The sequence below is a fragment of the Mustela erminea genome, chromosome 13 (genome assembly GCF_009829155.1).
Source record: "Mustela erminea isolate mMusErm1 chromosome 13, mMusErm1.Pri, whole genome shotgun sequence".
NCBI lineage: Eukaryota > Metazoa > Chordata > Mammalia > Carnivora > Mustelidae > Mustela > Mustela erminea.
This window is the reverse complement of record NC_045626.1, coordinates 52,650,808-52,672,420: the sequence shown is the minus strand read 5'-3', so window position 1 is coordinate 52,672,420 and position 21,613 is coordinate 52,650,808. Positions and strand designations below refer to the sequence as shown.

Genomic DNA, 21,613 nt, shown 5'->3' with positions numbered 1-21,613 from the left:
GGGCAGAGACAGCTTTATGCATAGGGAATTTGAGGAGCAATAGAGAGGGAGAGGGGAAAGGAGATAGGGATTTCTGGAAGAGGTACACCTGAGGAGGGAGATGGGCTAGTGGAGGCACGTAGACAGGAGGCATCTCCCAGCTTGGTGTTTAGCCAGAGCGAAGGCACTGAGAAGAGAGACAGCTTTTAGATTTGGGCAATTGGAAATCCAGAACACTGAGGGAGGTGGCAGATATAAAGCTGAACAGGTTGGGCCTTGCCTGCAATCCACTGAAGAGAGTTTCCTGCTTACCCCATGGATGATAGGCAGTCAAGGAAGAGTCTTAATCTTGGGAATTATATGAGATAAAAAGACCCTCCAGTTCCCCTAAGAGACTGGCAAGGATTAGCAAGGGAGGGAGAACAGTCATACTGCGGATGCGGTGATGAAGCCTTGTCACCGTAATGCTGATCAGCTAGGGAATCCTAAGGGAAATATGATTTGGAGAGACAAGAGGTGTCAGGTGGCTGTTTAGCTATGCAACACTGAAGCTTGAGGGATTGATACATGCTGGAGTTATAAACTTGGGAAACATCAACACATTTCCAAAATAGCTGACACCGGAGAGCGATGAGTTCATTTGAGCAGAAGAAGGGAAGTGGGCTCCGGACTGAATTTTGTGTTCAGCATTTATGAGGTGAACGAGAGAGCCCTAAGGAACAAGGAATGCGGGGTCAGAGCCAGAGACTGGCGGTGGGGGGTGGGGGTGGGGGGGTGAGTTGGTGCCAAATGCAGATCCATCCAGCAGAGGAAAGAGAGGAAGGAGGGCCAGGCGGCAGAGGGTGGGGAGACTAATGGTGGCTGGGGAAGCAGAGGAGCAGAGGCTTTCCATCCTTTTGAGAGCATTCGCAGGAAGGTAGGACTCCACCAGGGCTGCTGTAACCAAGTACCACACACTGCTGGCCTGAACGACAGAAACACGTGTTTTCATTTTGGGAGGCTAGAAGTCTGAAATCAAGGTGCTGGTTTCTTCTGAGGCTTCCGCCCTTGGCTGGTGACAGGTCTTCCCTCTCTGTGTCTGTGCTCTGTTCTGTTCTTATAAGGACACAAGTTATATTGCATTAGGACCCTCACTAATGACCTCTTTTTAACTTAATTACCAAATCAAAGGCCCTCTCTCCAAATACAGTCAGCTTCTCAGGTATTGAGGGTTAGGACTTCAACATTTTTTTTTTTTTAAGATGTTATTCATTTATTTTGACACACAGAGAGAGATCGCAAATGGGGGGAGGGGGAGCAGGCCCCCTGCTGAGGAGAGAGCGATGCAGGGCTCCATCCTAGGATCCTGAGAGCATGACCTGAGCTGAAGGCAGAGACTTAACCCACTGAGCCACCCAGGCACCCCAGGACTTCAACATTTGAATTTAGGGAGGACACAGTACAGCCCAGGACAAGGAAGAAGAGGCATTTTATATTAGGCAGAGGGGACCTTGAGAGTGGGGAGGATATCTCTCTCTCCCTCCGAATGGGAGAGATGGGAAGGTACTCACAGGCATCCCCAGTAGTGTTAGAGCACAGAGAAGCAGAGACTATCCAGACAGACTTAGAGAACCCTAGAAGGGAATCAGGCCAACGACACAGGTGGATGGAAGGAGTGAACGTAGAAAAGTCTTCAGGGTGGGGGAAGGTATGGGTCGTGGAGAGGTGACATTAGGAATGAATGTAAGCAGTTCTGTCCTGGCACCTGGCATCTATGCTGTTATCCAGGTAACCAGGAGGGTCTGCTGCTTGCCCATCATGGGAAACCCCCATACTCTTCAGAGGCTTACAGGACTAGAAGAAGAGCAGAAGAGGCAGAACATTGCGAATATTCCTGCCTGATTCTGCTTTCTTCCTCTCATAGGAGGCAAGGTTGATGCTGAAGATGAGGAAGTGAGGAAGTGAGTTACAAGTGAGTAAGAGTCCAAAAGGGAGGCTCAGAGAGGGCAGTAACAAAGATAGCCTCAAAGGACTAATGAACAGCAAGGGCAAATCGGCTGAGTTTGAAGATTATGGGTTCAGAATGGCACTGAAGCACATGACTAGACACTGTTTGGAGCACAAGGTGGGCATCTAGCTCTCCACACTAGCAGGATTTACCCAGCATGCTCTGCACCTGAAGAGGGACCTCGTTTGCAGGTCAGCTGCTTCCCAGGAGGAAGACTGTGGCCCTTCTTTCTACAGTGAGCTTGCTTTCCACACAAGGCTCTGGCTGGGTAATGTAAGTGTCTAGCAGGTGTTAGAGTTCTGTCTCCTCCCCCTCTCCTCCACCCAGCAACCAGTTGGCCATTGTTCTCGCTCTTGCAGGTGGGGAACTATGACAAACCATGCCAGAAAGTCTGGGCCCCTGAATAATTGTGACGGATGCTTTAGATACACAGACCAAAGAAATTATTGACACTCACCTAAATCTGCCTGAGTGAAAGCCACAAAAAAAAAAAAAAAAAAAAGAGGACATTCAATCAGTCCACACTACTGAAGAGAGAGGCTGGATTATGAAGATTAGCAGAAGAAATAACTCCCTACTTCAGCCAAAGCCACCTTTTAATTTCCCAGGTAAATGCCCAAGAACTAACGAATGTCAATAGAATAGAGAGGTTACAATTTCTGCTACATTCTAACAACTTTTGTATATTATTTCATTAAATAATGTGCAATCCTACGAAGATAGTATTATGATTATTTGACAGATGAAGGAAACAGAGTCTCAGAATGCCATAAGCTCTCCCAAGATCAGCCTCTAGTAAGTGGCCTCCCTGACTTGCGTACTACTCAGACAAGAAGAGTTAGACTGGAAAAGGAGTATGCTAGGTGAATTCCGGTGTAGGTGACCGGGTTTAGGGAGCATCCTGCCCACTGTGTCCACTGGACATGAGGTGGGAAGCCTCCCCACTCACAGCCAGCCACACACCTTGTACTGGTTTTAGTATTCAGGTTTCAGGGACATGCCATTGAGGGCATAGGAAATGTGTCTATCCTTCTCTGCTTCTGATGCCTAATGTGGGAGCCTGATGACTGTGAGGTTGGCCCTAAGAGACAAGAATCAGAAACAGGAAAACCACTGCTTCTGTCTTTTCAGTTCTAGGGACTTAATTCTTCTTGGAATATTAAAGGATGCATATGATAATGACGCGTAAGGACTCCTTTTTTCCAAATGAAAGTTCTCTCATGTTTATGACTGAGCCAACCTGCTAGGACAGGAACAGAAACAAATAGCAAAATCATTTTTCCCTAAACATATATCCAGCTGTCCAGATAGTGGTGATGCTTGTGACCTTGAAGCAGCTTAAAGCCATATGGGGTCTCGCGTGTGAGTCCTGATAGACCCAGCTGGATTCTTCTCCAACATCCTGTTGGAGTTTTATCTAATTTTACGGCCAGTTCTCATCTGAATCCACTGGGGGAACACTTCTTGGCCGGGAAGTACTCGATCCTGAAAGTCTTGTGAGAAGGGAAGTCATGGTGAGGAGCCATCAATGGCAACCCCCAGGGTGGAGGAGAAAGGAAGAGAGAGCTATGCTCACAGATATGAGACGCGGATGTGGACACAGCAGAAAGTCAGGTCTACCCCCAAAGGAAGCGGTCTTTGTTTTTTGCTGCTTCCATAACACAGTTGAGCTTTGCCATGGACCTACTTCCAGGATTAAAAGAAATTGCCATTCCCTTCACCCCTGTGCCATTTATACCACCTCCTTGTTCTCCAAATAAAAGTCATCACCCACGGGGGGTTCAGTGGGAGGGAGGAGGTGTGCTCTTCTCTCAATGTCTGGGGTTTTATCTGCATGTGGCCAGATTTAAAATCAGAGTTTTCCTGAGACACCCATCTCACACTCCAAAATAGTCTTTCTCTGCTTCTATTTTGATGTGTAATCTTTAAAATCAAAACCCAGACTTAAACCTCACACCCACTAGCATCTCTTTCAAGGGATCCTTGGTTCCATCGTTCTTTTTACTCTGGAAATTTCTGTGTGCAGTGATCACTTCGTGTACATGGGCTTTGTTCTTCCTTCCGGATGTGGGACAGAGAGGGTGTGTGCTGAACGTCCCCATTCTTCCATCAGCTTGCCACAGCTGCCCCCCTTCTGTCTAGTGACACTGTCTAGAGAGTGTTGATCAAGGAAAGAAATCACCCTCAGATGGCTTCATGTAAGTAGATTCAGACCCAGTTTTCAATATGTGTTGAGAGAAAAGAGCACAACTGGATGGGGAGGGAGAAGACAGGGCCCTAGGCACCCTCGGACCCCAGGAAAGGTACTTCTTAGTTTAAGTCCAGATTTTCTCACAAGGAATAATGATATCTTCCCTGCCTCACAGGGTCCTGACGGGATCTGATTTAATGTGCATACAAAATACAAGGCTATAATATGAATAGACAGATTTTCTCAAAAACCAGTGCTGACCTTCCAGAAGATCTTCTTGGCTTTATGTGGTAAACTAACCCAGGCCTGTGCTCTCTTTTCTGATCCCCCATAGCCATCAACTAACTAACTGCAGGATGAGAAGTTTCTAGAGGTGTAAGTGGGGAAGTTAGTATGGAGGTGCCTACCTCTGAAATGGAAGGAATTTAGTTCGCCAGTGTTTTGGGTTGTCATTTTGTACTTCCACTGAGGAACAGTCTAACAGCAGGGGAGGAAAGGATAGGGTGAAAGGAATCTTAAAAATGAACCATCAGGGGTTTTATAAGACACCTAGGGAGATCAGCCTTATCAACATAAAAAGAGTGGCACAGCAGAACAAGGCCTATAATATGACTAAATATTACATGAATAAATGGTATAATCTTGGTTAAATGGCATGCCTGAGGAAATACAGCAGAGAAGCATGATTCCAGAAGACGAAATGAATGAGGGGAGATGGATGGTACCAACTGCAGACTGCATTTGAGCTTAACAATCTGGAAAAGGTACATGGACCTGAGCGTGAAGGAAACCAGCTAAATGTAATCCCAGGAGCACATCGTCTTCATTATCTTTTTTCTTTCTCATAACAAATATGAAATGTTCTATACATAACAAATATGAAATTTACCTTCAGGAAAGGGGGTGATCTCATACACCAAGTGTATGTCTAATGAGAAAAGAGAACTTCATTAGAGCTTTTTTCTGTTTCTTTCTTTCTTTCTTTAAGATTTTATTTATTTATTTGAGAGAAAGAGCACAATTGGGGTGGAGAGAGAGAGCGTGAGAAGCAGACTCCTAGTTGAGCAGGGAGGCCAACAGGAAGCTCAGTCCCAGGATCCTGAGATCATAAGGCTGAAGGCAGATGCTTAACCAACTGAGCCACCCAAGCACCCCCATTTGAGCTTTCTTCTTAAAAATTAAAGTGAGTGGGCACCTGGTTAGCTCAGTGAGTTAAGCCTCTGCTCAGCAGAAGCCTGCTTCCCCCTCTCTGTCTGCTTGCCTCTCCACCTACTTGTGATCTCTCTCTGTCAAATAAATAAATAAAATCTTAAAAAAAAGATTAAAGTGAGTTTTTAGGGGGCGATTCTTGGTTTTACAACTGTGAGACCTTGACTCAAGCCCTGAATTGGGCTCCACACTCAGGGGGAGTGTGCTTGAGATTCTCTCCCTCCCTCTCCCTCTGCCCCTACACACACACACACACTCTCTCTCTCTCTCAAATAAATAAATAAATCTTTTTTAAAAAACAAAGTGAGTTTTTAGTTCTCTAGAAACAAAAGTGTGGAGGACAAAGAGATAGGAATTACCATCTGCTTGCCCCAAGCCCTCCTGTTGTGTGGTTTCACTAAAGGCCCACATCAGCATCTCCCTTCTCTCAGATTCTGGAAACGCACACAAGCCAGTAGGGAATTTCCACTCAAGGAACATGATGGCAAAAACCTGGAAAACAGAAGGGACATGAGTCCACCCCAGTTATTTTTGCTCCAAATCTATAGCTCTCACCAGACCATCCTGAATGAAGACAGATATACCTTGTTCTACTTTCAAGAAGACATCTATCCAAGTTAACCCTTACCTACACAGTTGAGTGTTACCTGAAGGATTGTTTGGAGCACTGCTTTCTTCTCATTTGAGAAACACTGTCTTATTCAGCTACTGTTGCTATGGTAGTCATACAGCTTGAGTATTTGGGTATAATTGAAAACCTTTCGCTCACAGTTTTGAGGAATATCAGAATAGCTTGAGTTTCTGGGGGAGTTCCAGGAGTCATGCAAATTTCCCAGTCAGCAAATTGGAGACCCCTCAGTACTAGCTCTAAACTCCCAGGATTCAATCTGAGATTTGCTGGCGTCACCATCCAATCCATCAGCAACATAATTCAGAATTTGCCTAAAGCCACATGGTCACTTAGGAAATGCCAGCTCAGAACTGTCTCAGATCTGGGACAGGTCATCTGAAGCATATACCTGTCCCAGGCAACCAACCATGTTGGGTTACCTTTGAATAATCCAGACTTTGGGTTTTTTCTCCTCTCTTCCGGGCAGAGCAAGTGTGGGACACCCAGAGAGACAGAATAGTGTCCTGGCCTTAGGTCATAACATTTATTGGTCATTTGCTATGTATCAGACACTGTCCTAAGTATTTCCCACTATTACTGCTTTAAACTTTCCTGACAGTCCTATTACTAGGTATCGTAAGCCCCACTTCACAGATGAGAAAGCAGAGATTAAGTGACCGGCGGTCCAGGGCAGGGGCTGGGAAGTGTGGGAGCCAGAGCTCTCCACGGCTCAGGGCCTGAACCCTTAGCTGCGAGGATGTCCTGTGCCTCCACATGCTCTTTCCTTTCTAATTCAGGGGTGTGCAAAAGGAAGAAGGGCCTCACACCACAGATGCATTGGTTAAGATGGTTAAAAGATAACCTCCCCCAAAAGAGGTAAAAAAGCAGCCTGGAAAGATTAAATACTTAACTTGAGGAATTGCTGCCCTAATGCTGTCAGGGGAACCCCCAGCTATCACCAAGGATGCAATTTCTTCAGAGGGGTTGGGGGGAGCAGCTGTGACGGGTGACAGAGAGCGCATGAATGCCCTGACTTCCATGTAAAGGGGGGGCGATGTCAAAATATCAGAGTCATTCCAATGTGTCATGTGCTTCATAAACCCTTATCTAGGCTGGCAGTATTTTGGATTTGGGGTTTTTTGGATTTTTGTTTTTGTTTTTGTTTTTGAGCCTAGCAGTTTTAAACAGAGGAGAAAATACTAGAAAATCCTGCAACAACATGAAGTTTCCTTTTCTTTTGTTTCCTTCTCAGACTTTGTGGGGACTGAGGTCGAGAAAGGGAGACCTCATTCCGCCCTGGGTGTCAGGCTCTGTCAATTCACATCTGAACAACCGCGGAGCAAACGCCGCTTCGATCTTAGGTCACATCCCCGCACAGATTTCCAGGCCGGGCAAGGGCCCTGCCGAGGAGTCCCCCTGTCTGGTTTTCTGTGGCCCGGGAAGGGGCGAGCAGGGTGCCTTCTCCCCTTCCTTCCCGACGGGGAGGGCGTGTTGAGAACTGCCTGGTGGCAGCGCTCCAGCTGGGCAGCAGAGCCCCGGTCCCCACCGGGTGGAGGGAGGGCCTTGGGACAATGCAGACTCGGGACAGCTCCACGCAGAGCCCTTCTGCCCGTCTCAGAGTCTCAGCACGCCCGTCCCTTGAAAGGTTCTCGCCTTACTTAGTCTGCACGGAAGACAAGAAGTAGCTTGCAAAGGAGATTTTCAGCACAGGGCATAGGGAATTAAACCTATATTAACAATAAAATTGGTCTGTGGAGTGGAAAAGCTGGAACGGTGCTGGCGTTCCCTAGGCAACAGGCTGAAAATGTTCATTCCTTAGAAAATCCTTCAACTGGCCAAGGCACTTTCCTGACAGTCCCAGTGGCTGGGCTCCGGAAAAATACTGAAAGCTATGGATAGGATATGGTGAGTGTGCCAAGAGATCCACTCCCCACCCCCGCCCCCCCAGGTCAGGAATGCTTTTCTTGGGTTTGGGTTTGCGTTGGAAAAGCGAGCTAGCAGACCATGATGGCTGACACAAATAAATCCATAACTATATTGATAAACTCTTGAAATTCATCCTTGCGGTAAAAGGGGAAGGAAGGGAAACTATTTGCCTCTTCTCTTGTAACCTCCAGCACTGTGATGGAAAACTCCATTATTCCTAAGAAATACGGCGGGATGAGCTTGTGGTTTGTTTGTTTGTTTTCCAAGTCGATGTTATACTTTACTCTAGCAGTCTGTTGTTCCATAGATTAGCAGAGTAACAGGGGCAACTGCGCAGTGTGTGTGTGTGTGTGTGTGTGTGTGTGTATTCATGTGCTGTATGGGTGCTGTTTTCCCTAATTATTGCAGCACAATTTCCTCTTTGCTTTACCAGACTAAATCTCAACCATGAGACATAATGTGTAAACTTCTTGTATGTTTGCTTTTTTCAGTTCTAGGGAAAATCCGAACCGCAGTGGGCAGTGCCCAACTTCTCATGGCCCAGAAATTCTACCAGTTCAGAGAACTGTGTGAAGAAAACCTGGTAGGTAACATTCCTCATCACTACCACTTCCTACTCAGGAGGAGAATGTGTTGCCAAGACTGGTACAACTAAAGTAAAACTGATTTTGAACCAAGTGAAGCCCCATTGGACTCTCTTACCTGCAATAGAATTTTCTGATGAATCTTATTTCCTGCTTTTCTAAAAATTAGAACTGTTTATTTTATACTTAAATAATCTTAGGAGAAAAATCCAATCAAGTCGAAACTCCATTTCCTGTTTTGTTTTGGTTTTCGTAACAGAAATTTTTCCATTTTCCTGGCTTTCGCATGACAGCCCTGATTTCATTATTCTTACCAAAATACAGAACACCTGATATTTCAAAAATAAGAACCATTCTGGATAATGATTTTCCTTCTGAAATAGCCGTCTGTAACTATTTCATCATCAGGGGTTTCATTCAAGGCCAAGAGGTGGACGGCAGGCCAAAGTGTAGATTTGATCTCCTCGAGACGGATGAATCATTCATCCTTCTTGGACATACCAAAGCCAAATAAGCAAAACGAAGAGAGAAAAACACCACTAGCATCAACAACATTTTTTAAATTGGCTGCAAAGTACAAGGACGAGAGCTTCCTCACATCTATACGCCTTTTTAAAAAAACTGCCTGCTATGTCTGCAAGTGTCGTTCCACAGGAATAGCTTTTATTGGTCAATTGTTGGTCAAGCTTGCTCTAAAATAAATAACATGAAAAGCAACTTGTTTATCTTATACAGAGTAAAAGCATGATTATTTGCAATCTAATTGACTCTGATTTTAGGGTCTTAACCACATCTTCTTGTTAACAAGGACAAATATAGGCTGAATGGGATTTACCAAGATAGGGTTCAATCAAGAGAAAACGGAAAGCATGCAAAAGTTGGTGTTCTCTGTCCCTCTTCACCAGTCTTCTCTTTCCGAAACGTCCCTTTGGGATGATCCTTTCCCTTCTCCTCCCACTCAGGACCCACATCTGTAGTTTGTTTTCCCCTCGCTCAGCCAAAATTACTTGGCCCTTCCTCCACCTTCTCAGAAATTATAATCTGGATTATGAGACAATATAGGTTAGTAAATGCATTGATAAGTGAATTCAACAAATATTTTATTGAGCTTCACCCTGTGCCATGAACAGAATTCCTACTAATTTATAAACTTGCTAATGTGTCACAGATCTTAATTAACATGATCATTGGCTCCTCAAATGTTCAAAAGTACAGATAAAGCTATTTTTCTCAAACTGGCTAAAGGATACCGGGAAGCCACTCTAGGGCAAACACAGCACACTTTTTAACAGAGTTGTATAATAAACAGGTGCATTATGAAGTAGAATGCAAACACTGTGCAGATTTTGAAGATGAAATCGCAGAGAAGACGTTTTGAAAACTTTGCAGATTTCTAGGAAAGGTTAACACTGTTAAAGCCAGCTTTTGACGTTTCCCAGTCCCTGATGGTTTCACATGCCTTAGCAAGTAGAGGAAGTTAGTTGTAAACGTGGGTAGCATGTTAGAGGTAGGAAGCAGAACTGTACTTCCGGCAGAGGGCCACTAATGGCTGCTTCAAGACCTGCTCCAGAAGGGAAGAAGGAAAGCCAGTCATGTGCTGGTCACCATGCTGAGGGCTTTTATTTATTTTGATCTGGTTAAAACCTCAGAGAGACCCTATGGAGCAGATAGCGACATTATTTTGATGACAGATTTACAGCTGAGCAAAACTGAGATGGAAAAGCTAAATAACTTGGCCAGGAATAAAAAAATAATAAATCAATCAATAAATAATTTGGCCAGGGTCACGGGGTAAGAGGCAGAGCCAAGATTCAAATTCCAGTCTGTTTGACCTCTGTCCCTTTTGATTTCCTCTCGACCCCCAAGATTCCCAAGATCTGAGTTCTATTCCTCACCCTCCTAGAGGGACATGAGGCTCATCAGTCATCTCCAGCTCCTCTGCAGCAAGAAGCATGGTGGCCAGATGTTGGCCTTGCGTAGCTCTGTAAAGCTGCACAAAAGTCCAGCTAACATTGGCCACAAACAGACCCGGCTCTCCTTTCTTGCGTTCTTATTCTGAGGAAGAGAACACCTGAAAACACCTGCATCTTAACCCAGACTAGACTCTCAGGCACAGAGTAAATGCATGAGCATTACTTTATCCCAACAAAACTAAACTAAGGAACCCAGCCCCCCTCATCCTTCCACAACCTCCACCACCTCTGACCTACAGGTCTGGTTCAGGCTAAGGCAAGAGCTGCAACTCCTTGTGCATGGAATGTCACATGACCCACAGATTCTCTTTCTCTCTGCTTCCCCATCTTTCCCCTTGATGATACGGGGGCAAAGATATGCTTGGTGAAGAGGGAACAAATTGCCCATCATACAAAGTTAAACAAACTCTTTGGGCCTACCTAACATTTCATGCATTGTTGCACTAAAACAATTTTGCCATTAGGGCCTGTAACCTAAAACACTTCAGTAAACTCCAAAATGTGAACAATTTAGTTCTTAGTTACTGGTGAGATAAAGAAGACCATAAAACTCCATTTGTGATATACTTTGTTAAAGCTATTTTCCATCTATTCTGAACCTAGATGTTGAGTTAATTTACTAAATGAAAATACCACAGGAAAATTCTTTAGTTGAATTCACAAGTCAGTAGACTAGAGTTTAAACCAAATACTCAGAAATTACATCTTCCAATGAATCCAGAACTATGGGTAGTTTGAGAAGTGTAAGTTTATAAATACGTTTTTACTTATATTCATTTTGAAACCAGACCAGTAATGTTAGTCCATCAAGGGCTAAAAAGTTCTTTCCAACCTATTAACTTTGATGAGCACTGACTTTGTACTTTCTGAAAGTTGGTTTTTAAAGTACAGAATGGCCTTAGGTTATTATATGGCATGGGGTTTCATAGTATATCAGATTGCCTTGAATACCCACAAAACCAAAACTGACCCAGATGGAAGCCTCTGACATCTGGAGGCTCCCACCCACCTAAACTATGAATACTTTTGGCTACCATTGGTGGTAGTGATTAACAATGAGCATGATCCCTTCAATCTCTTATATGTTTTGTCTGTTTTACATCATAAAAAATATATATATGATCATATATAAAAACTATTATATGTATGTAATCATACATATAAATTATTATATGTAATCATATAAATTAAATGAGCCATACTTTGTAGTACCTGTCAGGGATATATGGATAGGGAAAAAAAAAGTCAATCCTTAGACACTAAAGAATGTTTAATATTATCTAGAAAATGTGTCATTACAGACATCTATGTGTATGTATAGATATGTGTTCTCACATTTGCTATTTTATGATATGGTTGATTTAAAACGAATTCATTTCCAATGATTTTGCCAAAGTACTTGTATGATAAAATGACTTCTTATACTAGCAACATTGTAATTGCTAAAAACATAGTACTTTAAAAATCCAATATTTTATTACTCATCATTTGTTTACCTTATTGTTTTACTCAACACAATTGTTAAAACAAATCTTATTTTAGATTCTTTATCTGTTCTCTGAATAAGTGGGATGGTGTGGAGTCAATTCCAATTCTAGTAATAATAATATATTGTATTTTTTCCCCAGGGACAGTATCTTCATTTAGATATATTTCCTTAAAGGTTTTATTTATTTATTTGACAGAGAGCGAGATCACAAGTAGGCAGAGAGGCAGGCAAAGAGAGAAGGGGAAGCACCCTCCCCGTCGAGCAGAGAGCCTGATGTGGGGCTCGATCCCAGAACCCTGAGATCATGACCTGAGCTGAAGGCAGAGACTTAATCTACTGAGCTACCCAGATGCCGCTAGATATGGTTTAAATGAATCTTGTCATAGTTTTTTGAAAAGTCTGGACTCTCTCCCCATACCACATTGATAGATGTATTACAAAAGAAGAGTTTTACAACCTTGACATTTGAGAATCACTGACTCAGACAGATGAGTGTATAAAATTACCATTTGAAACAGAATCTTTAAAAAAAAAAAAAAAAGGCATCAAACTCATTGAAAGAGAGAGTAGAAAAGTGGTTGCCAGGGGTTTTGGGGTGGAGGGGAAAGGGAGAGACTGGCAAAAAGATAGATTTTCAGTTACAAGATGAATAAGGTCTGAGGATTTAATGGGCAAGATGATGACTATAGCTGCTAACACTGTATTGTATAACTGAAATTTGCTGAGAGTGGAACTTTAAATGCTCTCGCACACACACAAAGATAAATATGTGATGTGATGGAGGTGGTTATTAATTCTATGGGATGAGTCCTTACCCAGTGAGTGTAAATATCCAATCATCATGTCGTACATTTTAAATTACCTTACTGTTGTCAATTATTCCTTAATAAATCTTTACAGATAGATGGTACAGAGGTAGATAGATAAGATTGCCATTTGTAGCCTCACTCTTATCTCCTATTTGAAAGCCGAAAGGAACTCATCCCCCGTACATTATTTAAAATATTTTAAAATAGCCCTTTGGTCCTGCACTTGTTATCACAGACTTTCTCTAAAGTGTGAATGTTTTTCTTTCTCTTGTACAGAATCCCAATGCTCATCCGAGGCCCACCTCACAGGATTTGGCCGGGTTCTGGGACATGCTGCAGTTGTCCATAGAAAATATTAGTATGAAATTTGATGAACTTCATCAGTTAAAGGCCAATAATTGGAAACAGATGGATCCTCTTGACAAGAAGGTAGAACAATGTAGATTTTGTATGGTTCATTTAAAAACCTGCACAAACACTGGACAGTCTAAATAGGCTTCTGCATTCAGTCTTGCTGTTTACAATGTGAAATGGAGCTGATATCATATTAATCTCATTGTAATGACAATGTTTACATAGTAATCATTTGGGATATTATCTGTAATATGTTTCAGGCATATTTTTAAAGAAAAACCTGTCTTTGTGAATTGGAAAATGGGAATGTGGCTTTTTTGTTAATTAAACTTTAAGTTAAATCACTTTAGTCACTGGAAGGAACTGCCTCCATTTTGCTTTTTAAACTAAAATAAATGACATCTTCAGTGCATGATTATATAGAGCAAGAGTTCAACTTCCTTACACCCGTAGGATGTGTTTCGGAGAAAAATAGGAAGCCCTGAAAAACTAACCGACTTTGATAATCATTTCATAAATATAGTAATAAAGAAACCACTGTTGTTCAAGTTTAAAAATATACTCCATAAAGCTTCACAGTAATCATAAATGTTGGGGGTTTTTTGTTTTTGTTTTTTGGGGTTTTTTAAGAGTTTTACTTTGGGTTGATTTGCCTTGGGGAATATTGCTCACTGGGATTCTCATTCAACAGTCTAGAAATAAAGACTCAAATTCTTTTACTTTAACAAATAAACTGCAATTTTCACATTTGATTATGGTGGCTCCACCGGGCTCACACAGGTATCCAGTATCTACCTCCCTAGGCCTCCTGTCATGCTTGACTTTTTTAACCCTTTGCTTTCCTAGGGCCTGAGGTCAAACAGTTCTGAGAGATTAAGCTTCTAAAAATTAGACTTGGCTGTTCCCATGAAGCGTTGGCGGCCCTGCCCTTTTCAGATCTCCTTACCTCTCAGAGAGCTAACAGCAATCCAATCCATTCTGCTGCTCTCCATCATGTTATCTGAGTTCATAGGGTCAGTAGACTCCCAGGAGAAATCCAGTCCCCAGGGCCATGCCTAATTGACAGGAGGGTTATTGTCATTGTCCCTCATCTCCAATACTATCACCAACAACCTGGGAGTTTTTAGTGTTAAGCATGAAAGTACTATTGATATATGTGTGTCCTCTCACTTGGGAAGCCAGACATCTGCACTCAATCTAGTTTTCTTTAATCTGTGTTTAAAACTGTCTACTAAATAAGCTTTTAAATTGTTCTTATATAAGAAAACACTACGGATGTACATACATACTGGTAATTTAGTTTCTAGAGTTGATCTATCTAACTTCTCATTCATTGATTTTTTTTCAAATATTACTTTTTTTTTAAGTACAAGTAAAGGAGATATGACTAAAAAGTTTCCAATATTCTCACTCTTCAAAAAGATCAAGTTACCCAACAATGAAGATTTAAAATGTCCAAAAACTTGTGATGCTAAGAATTGACATATGTACCCTGTTGAGTCATTAGTGAACTGGATTTCTAAATTTTTATACACTTTGTCTATGCCTAGAGCTTTTCAGCACCCCACGAACTTGAGGGGAAGAACGAAGCACAATCAGAGTTGGCCAAATATCGTTTGCACTCTGTACTTTCCTTTTCTGTCCACCCAGACTCCACTTTAAATAGCCTGTGGGCAATTCTAACGTAATAAATTTATCCAGTCACTTCACCCAGGCAAGCAAGGAGGATTTGAAGCAATGAGTGTGTGTTAAGAGACAAAGAGTGCCCCTTGGAGAATCACAGAATCCCTATTTTAAGATAACCTTCACAGTTGTGTCATGAGAATTGAAGGTATTTCACTAAAAATGAAAACAACAGATTCACAAGGATCTTTTCCGGGCCTGAAAGATCACCAGCCTTAAAAATTCCTTCGTGGTTTAAGTTTGCTTCTTTCCCACTATGTGTCCCCCCCACCTCCCCCGGGACCCAAGTATTGAGTGGCTTTTGTCTGTGCAGTGGCATTTAAAATTTTCTGACCATTTCATAGTTTGCTGATGCTGAGGGGGAACTTCTTTCAGTCCTGTGTTAAATTTTCACCACACAGTGTCTGTCCCTGTGACTGGAATTGCCTTCTGGGCCACCACAGCCATCCTGAGGCCCCTAAGGAGTGATATCCCAGCGGGATGTTTTAGAAGCTATCCGGGAACTGATTCCAGCCCCCCGCCCATCCCCCCCTCCCGCTCCCAATATAGGAACTGTATCAGTGTCCTCACTCCAGGGTGACCCCGGAAAGAATATCGCTGTGTGTTTGTGTGTGATGTGCAAACGGGTATAATAACTCACTTTGACATCGACAAAGCTAAAGAACACAGCTTTATCATCTCTTCTTCTATTGGCCATCCAGGTTTGGGTGGGCCCCGGGAGAGGGCGGGAATGTTTTCAAACTCTGAACCAAGCTTTGAGCTTTACCCGTTGCCTCACCTCTTTAGTGGGGACGCAGAGTTCCTGGAGGCAGCCGCTGCCCCCCAACCCATCTCTGGCACCCGGAAGAGTCTGGAGCCTCCAGAGAGAACCACACTTAATGTGCTGGGAGCCGCAGCCTTTCAGAAAGGGGCATTTTAAATACCCACACCCTTCCCTTGGAAAGACTAGTTCTGCAATTCAGCCTTACCCTTGGCCTTAGGCTTACCCGTAATTGTTTTTCCCCCTGTAACTTTTGAATACCCAAGCCAGAATAATAAAGAAAAAAAAAATATATATATATATGCATATATTATATATTCACAGTGTGCAGATCAGAGCTAACCACCCTTAGGGTTTTTTTTAAAAAAAAAAAAAAAAAAAAGGAAAAGGAAAAAGTGTGCGTGCTCTAACTACTGACCTATCCCAGTTTTTCCCAAGCTTGTCCTGAGAAGCTGTGTAATGTCCTGAACCTTCTGCTTTGATCAGGAGAGAAGGGCCCCTCCTCCAGTGCCAAAGAAGCCGGCGAAGGGCCCCGCGCCGCTGATCCGGGAGCGCTCGCTGGAGAGCTCGCAGCGCCAGGAGGCCCGCAAGCGCCTGATGGCCGCCAAGCGCGCCGCGTCCGTCCGCCAGAACTCGGCCACCGAGAGCGCCGAGAGCATCGAGATCTACATCCCCGAGGCGCAGACCCGGCTCTGAGCGCCCGGCCCCGCCGCGCCGCCTCCGCGCTCTGTCCTCCCTCCGCCCCCCTGCCCGCCCTCCGAGCCCGTGCGTTCCGGAGCTCAGTGACTTCCACTGTCGCGGTGTAGTTGTCGGTCTTGCAGGAGCCGTCCCCCAGTAGCCCCCGCCGCCCGGACCGGTTTGCCCATGTTCTCCACCGAGCTTCGCCACCCGTACCGATGCGTCACCCTGCCTCATCCGGAGAGCCGGCCCTTTCTTTTCTTGGCAGAACCGAACCCACCTGTGTAGAAATGGCCCCTTTAGGTCGCCCACCATCCTCAGTTCTCCCGAGCTAGTCTGTCCCTAGAGCTCAGCAATATAAAATCATAGGGTATTTCAGAAATCCAGTATCACAGGGTGATCCTTTGGGACTTAACCGTCTTCCACGTTGAAAGATACTAGGGCTCCGATTCCCTTTATTTCCCCTAAACGGTTATTATTTTGTAAAGCAGATGGAGCACTTTATTTCCAACCTCAGAAATCACGCCATCTCACCGGAATCGATGAGTGACAAGCCAAGAGGGGACCAAGTTGGGCCGGGGGTGGGGGACCTGGATACGTAGTGGGGAAGGGAGAAGCGAAATCCGCAGGTGCTGGCGGTACCTGCTTCAATCACAGCTGCACAAAACTGCCTCACTGTTATTCCATCAATCACTGCTTCAAATGTTTCAATCAGCAGAAGATTGTAAATTCGATCTTTCAGGGAAATTAATCTATTCTGAAAGGCAATAACATGAAGAAAGGCAAGGAAGCACTGATAGTTTCAGATATACTACATAGGGGGATTTTTTTTTTGTCCTATTATTAAGAAAATTTAGACCTGAAATGTTTTATCAACTTTTATTGTACTATGTGTATTATATTGTTGTTGTGGTGGGGGTCTTTAAAGGGGAAAGTGTCGGTCCTCTTATTTTGTTAGTGTCCATCCTGGGGGGCCTACCTAATTACACGTATAGAAGTACACATCCGCTTAAGAAGTGCTGGAAATGGCAGCTAGGGTGTTTTCAGAGAGAAGTTTGGATTTTCCCATCATCCCTTTGAATGCTACACATCCATCTGTTGTAACCCAGTAGTTTGTAATGCAGACATATTTTCTCCTTTGGTCTTCTCTCACTACTACGTAGAGCCCTATCCCACCCCAGCATAAGGATCGTGTCCTACATCAAACCGATAAAATCAATTTTCTACCCAAGCAGATCGGCAGCCTCATTCCAAAGAGCTGCCCCTCATCTTGAGGTCCCAGGTAGTGAGAGAAGAAATTTGATTTGTAAGGTTCAGCAACCAACAGGAAGTGGGGGAAAAGTCATGATCCAGAAGCATTGAAAGAAACCCAGGCTTTTGGCGGAGAATGTGGATTTATGCTTTTAGTCATGACGGATGGGCAGTGTGCACTTTGCATCTAGCTGAAGTTATCTTTAAATGCCCTAACTCGTAGCAGTTTAAACATTTAGGAGGTGGTGATCTTAAAGAACACTGGCATCTTATGTCCAGCTCCCACCCCCAAAGCATTAGGAATTACCATTGAAAAATGACGGTTGAAAAATACACATTAAATAAGCTTGCACCAGAGCTCTTTTAAAAAATACACTCTCGTAGCCAGGTGCTAATTTAATTTTATTTATGAAATTAAGAGAGGTGATGGGTTCTGGCAACAACTATTTTCATGGACATATTCTAAAACCACTAGGGAATTCGCTACCTCTCAGAGCCATTGATGCTTTGAGCTATCTTTATAAACAGGGCACAAATGTTTACTGCTGTGGTTTACAAGAAAAGGGCTACTAACTTATTTAAAAACCAACCAACCAACTTTTAACTAGAGTGAACAAAGCACCTTGAGTGCTTTGCACGATGGGAGCTTACCGAGATTTTGAACTTCCAATGTCCACTTGTGTTAAAAAGAGTATACCTTTTCTTTGCTTTGTAGCAGCAATGGAACGTCACACAAAGTTTGCATCAAGTAAGGCCAACTGCCGCCTTGGGTAGCCTATAGTCACATTCAGTCTTGAAAATGACTTGGAACTCATAGACTAACTGAAGGAAGCGATATCCACTAGAAGACCCATGTTCCCAACTACAGCTCCATGCCCTGAAATAGAGATGAGATTGGGATTAGGAAATAGATTTCTAATACGATTCAAGATCATCCTACAGTATTTTCTTTGGAAACTGGTTTAGCCCAGGATATTTTAAAGAGAGACAAGAGAAGGCCTATTTATCTTGTCTACATGAATGGTATTTGTATATTCATAAGCTATTTTTGGTAAGAATTTTAAATCTTTTAGCTGACTGCCTACAGGCATCATGACCTCTGCCTTCCTTAAAAACACAAATTGTACAAACACTTTATAAAAAGCTAATTATGGATCTTAAAACATGACCCCACATAAAGCTGCTTGTTAACCACTTGCCCCCTTAAGCTGACATCCATGAGCATAACCTTTGTTACATTGTTCTTTTTGATGTATTTGTAGAAATGTTTTTTAGTTCATAATGGAAAATGTATGTACCCTGAAAAATTACTTATTTTGTTTAACTTTGGTATAAAGCTGTTTGGGCATTTTCTTGGGGAGGGGGGAATTACAAAAGAAGTTTGTCTCCCACATCAAAAAACGTTCAAAGAAATTAAGTATTTATTATATTTTTTGCAGATGTTTCCATACAATTCACATAACCTTTTTGTAAAGAGAGATGAAGAAATGGATTAAAGATTTTTAATATTTGAAATGGTAAATAGAACTAATTTATTTGTAATATATTTCTGTTATTTATAGGTGTTTCCTTAATGTTTTACTGTGCATTACCACTTTAATTTAAGCCTTATCCTTGTGAATTTACCATTTCTTTTTTAAAACATGTCTAGATGCATATTTTAAATAACTGGAATGTAAATCACTAGCATATCTGAATTCCCGATGTAATTTTTAAAAATTATTTTGGTTTGGAAAAAAAGATTCATTAGAAAGCCTTCAGATGGAGGGGTGGGGAACATTTTTATGGCTTTATGAAGTGGAATTTCATAGGCTTATTTACCTAGATTGTGTGTGGACAAAAAAAAAATTGTAAATAGATGAATGTTTCCCATAATGTAAAAAGAAGAAATTAATAAAATAATAATGCACTGCTTTCAGGTCTGTGAGTTTTCACTACAAAGCCCTGCTTCTCCCAAAATACAATTGTCTTTGGAGGGAATAATTAAGTAATTAAGAAACACTATCATTCTAACTTTCATTGTGACAACACATATGCTAGCCACTGTTGAACAGGTGGGTAGACCTTGTATCCTATCTAAGGGATCAAAACACTGAAAACCAAAAGGCCTTTTACTGGGAGGATCACATGCATCTGAAAGGTTCAGGTCAGGAGCTGTATATTTCATGAAAGAAATTATTAGCCTCTCAAACACATGTAGATCTGTGTGTATTTTACCCACTTGTATCTCTTCTCAAACATTTCATTCATTTTGTTTCCTACACAGCCTCTACCCTTGGAAGATCAGAATAATGCTTTGTGGTTTTTATTTCATCCCAAAGTAATGAAAAACTATCCTCACTGAGGCTTAGTGACTTGCCCAGTGGGATACAATTATCAAGTGACACATTTGGGTCCAAAATCTAAGCCTTTGTTCAGCTTCCTCTTCAGTGGGGTCTCTGTCCTTCTTCCCACATTTAAAATTGATTATTATTTGGCACTGTCCATTTCCTCTTGTTTTCATCGTGGTCATATTCATTAACCTTACTTTATACACAAAAATACAGACTTACCACAAACAGGTAAATTAGAATGTTTTATGAAGTGGCCTTACACATCTTTGAAAATGCCAAACTCTGAAACCTGTGTCCACAGTGGTTTTTCCCCACCAAGCTCTTGGGCAAACCCACCCTGTATATGCATAAAACGTGGAAATTAAGCAGATCAGCCACTTTTTATTATTTTTGTACATAATAACACAATGTATGTTTGAAACTTTTTTTTAATATCTTATTTATTCATTTGAATACAGAGAGAGAGAGAGCGAGCACAAACAGGGAGGTGGATCAGCAAACTTAGGGAGAAGAGAAGTAGATGCCCTGCTCAGCAGGGAGCCAGCTGCAGGGCTCCATCCCAGGACCCCGGGATCATGACCTGAGCGGAAGGCAGACGCTTAACTGACTGAGCCACACTGGGGCCCCTTGAAACTGTTTCAAAAGAGGATTAATCAAGTGGCTCAGTCTCTGTGAAACTGCAAAGATCTCATTACTTGGTTTTGTGCACTAACTATTCACATAGCGTGACCAGCGATTATACTTCTTGCCTTTTACCTAGTTAATTCTTATATCTCACCGGGGCTTCTTAAACATTTTGGCCAATTCCAAAACAAAATGAGTTTCTTTTTTGCATGTAAAACTGACTTTCAATGAAGCAAATTTGACTTTCAATGAAGCAAAGTTGAAATTTGTTTCATTGAAATTTGTTTTTTATAGAAATTGAACAAAATTGTTTGCTCTAAACATGAAAAAAATTTTTAATATCTTTGAAAGCCACCCCTTGAAAATACAAATTGATTTTTGTTTAAATAGATGGCATGTTAAAAATCATAGCATCTGAATGTGTTCATTCTCAAATGCCAGTGATACTGAAGGGTGTGAAATGTACCTGAGGTTTGCTCACTAGTCTGTTTGACTTTCAGCTGCTAAACCAAGATCAGATCAGCTCCTTTTGCAAACAGAAACTGGCAATGGTGTCTGAAAACCCTCTGTGGGTCCCAATTCATTTGCTATGAGTGTACAGACTAGGTCTTAAATTCTTCTGTAAGTCACTGATTATCTCCCCTAAAACAGAGAGAGGAAATAGTGTGCTACTTCCTGGTCCATATGCTTCCCTCCGGGCTTACTGCTGGCTTAGGGAGGCATCACCAGACAATGGCAGGAATGTGAAATCTCAGTACCAAGGATACCTGATTCCTGGGTCTCCATTTAGCCTGCCAATGGATTATTTCATTATGTTTCTGTGTAAATGAGCACAAGCCTGAGTTTATAGAAAATGGCTGAAAGCAGGAAAGCCCTCTGATAAAAACCAAAAGTCAAGTTCTGCCATGTAGCTGATTCAACTCGCTATTCATTGCACGAATGTTTTCATCAGAGCGTTTGAAGACTGCCATTCTTCCTCTTCACACTTGGAGCCTTTTTCCTCCTTCCATATTACTTGATACACAATCATTGTCACAGGGATCTTCTATAGAGATCACGATAAAGAGATTTTCCAGTAGAAAAATTCACCTTTTAACTTTGGAAAGAGAGAAAGGGAAGCAAATTGTCGTAGTTTTCTTTTCTGCTACAAAGGAGGAAAATGCATTCTCCCTA

At 42.4% G+C, this 21,613-nt stretch overlaps 1 protein-coding gene across 10 annotated transcripts in view; it reads left to right on the top strand.

The window, feature by feature from the left end:
• The window catches only part of DLGAP1 (DLG associated protein 1), an 876,459-nt gene extending 857,068 nt beyond the window's left edge, over positions 1-19,391 (top strand). For all 10 annotated transcript variants that reach the window (XM_032311577.1, XM_032311574.1, XM_032311575.1 and 7 more), the window contains 3 exons: positions 8,394-8,485; positions 13,034-13,186; positions 16,041-19,391. In XM_032311577.1, the coding sequence (XP_032167468.1) occupies positions 8,394-8,485; positions 13,034-13,186; positions 16,041-16,250 (455 nt within the window). In that variant the 3' untranslated portion in view covers positions 16,251-19,391. The remainder of the gene's footprint in view (positions 1-8,393; positions 8,486-13,033; positions 13,187-16,040) is intronic.
• Positions 19,392-21,613: the final 2,222 nt, after the last annotated feature.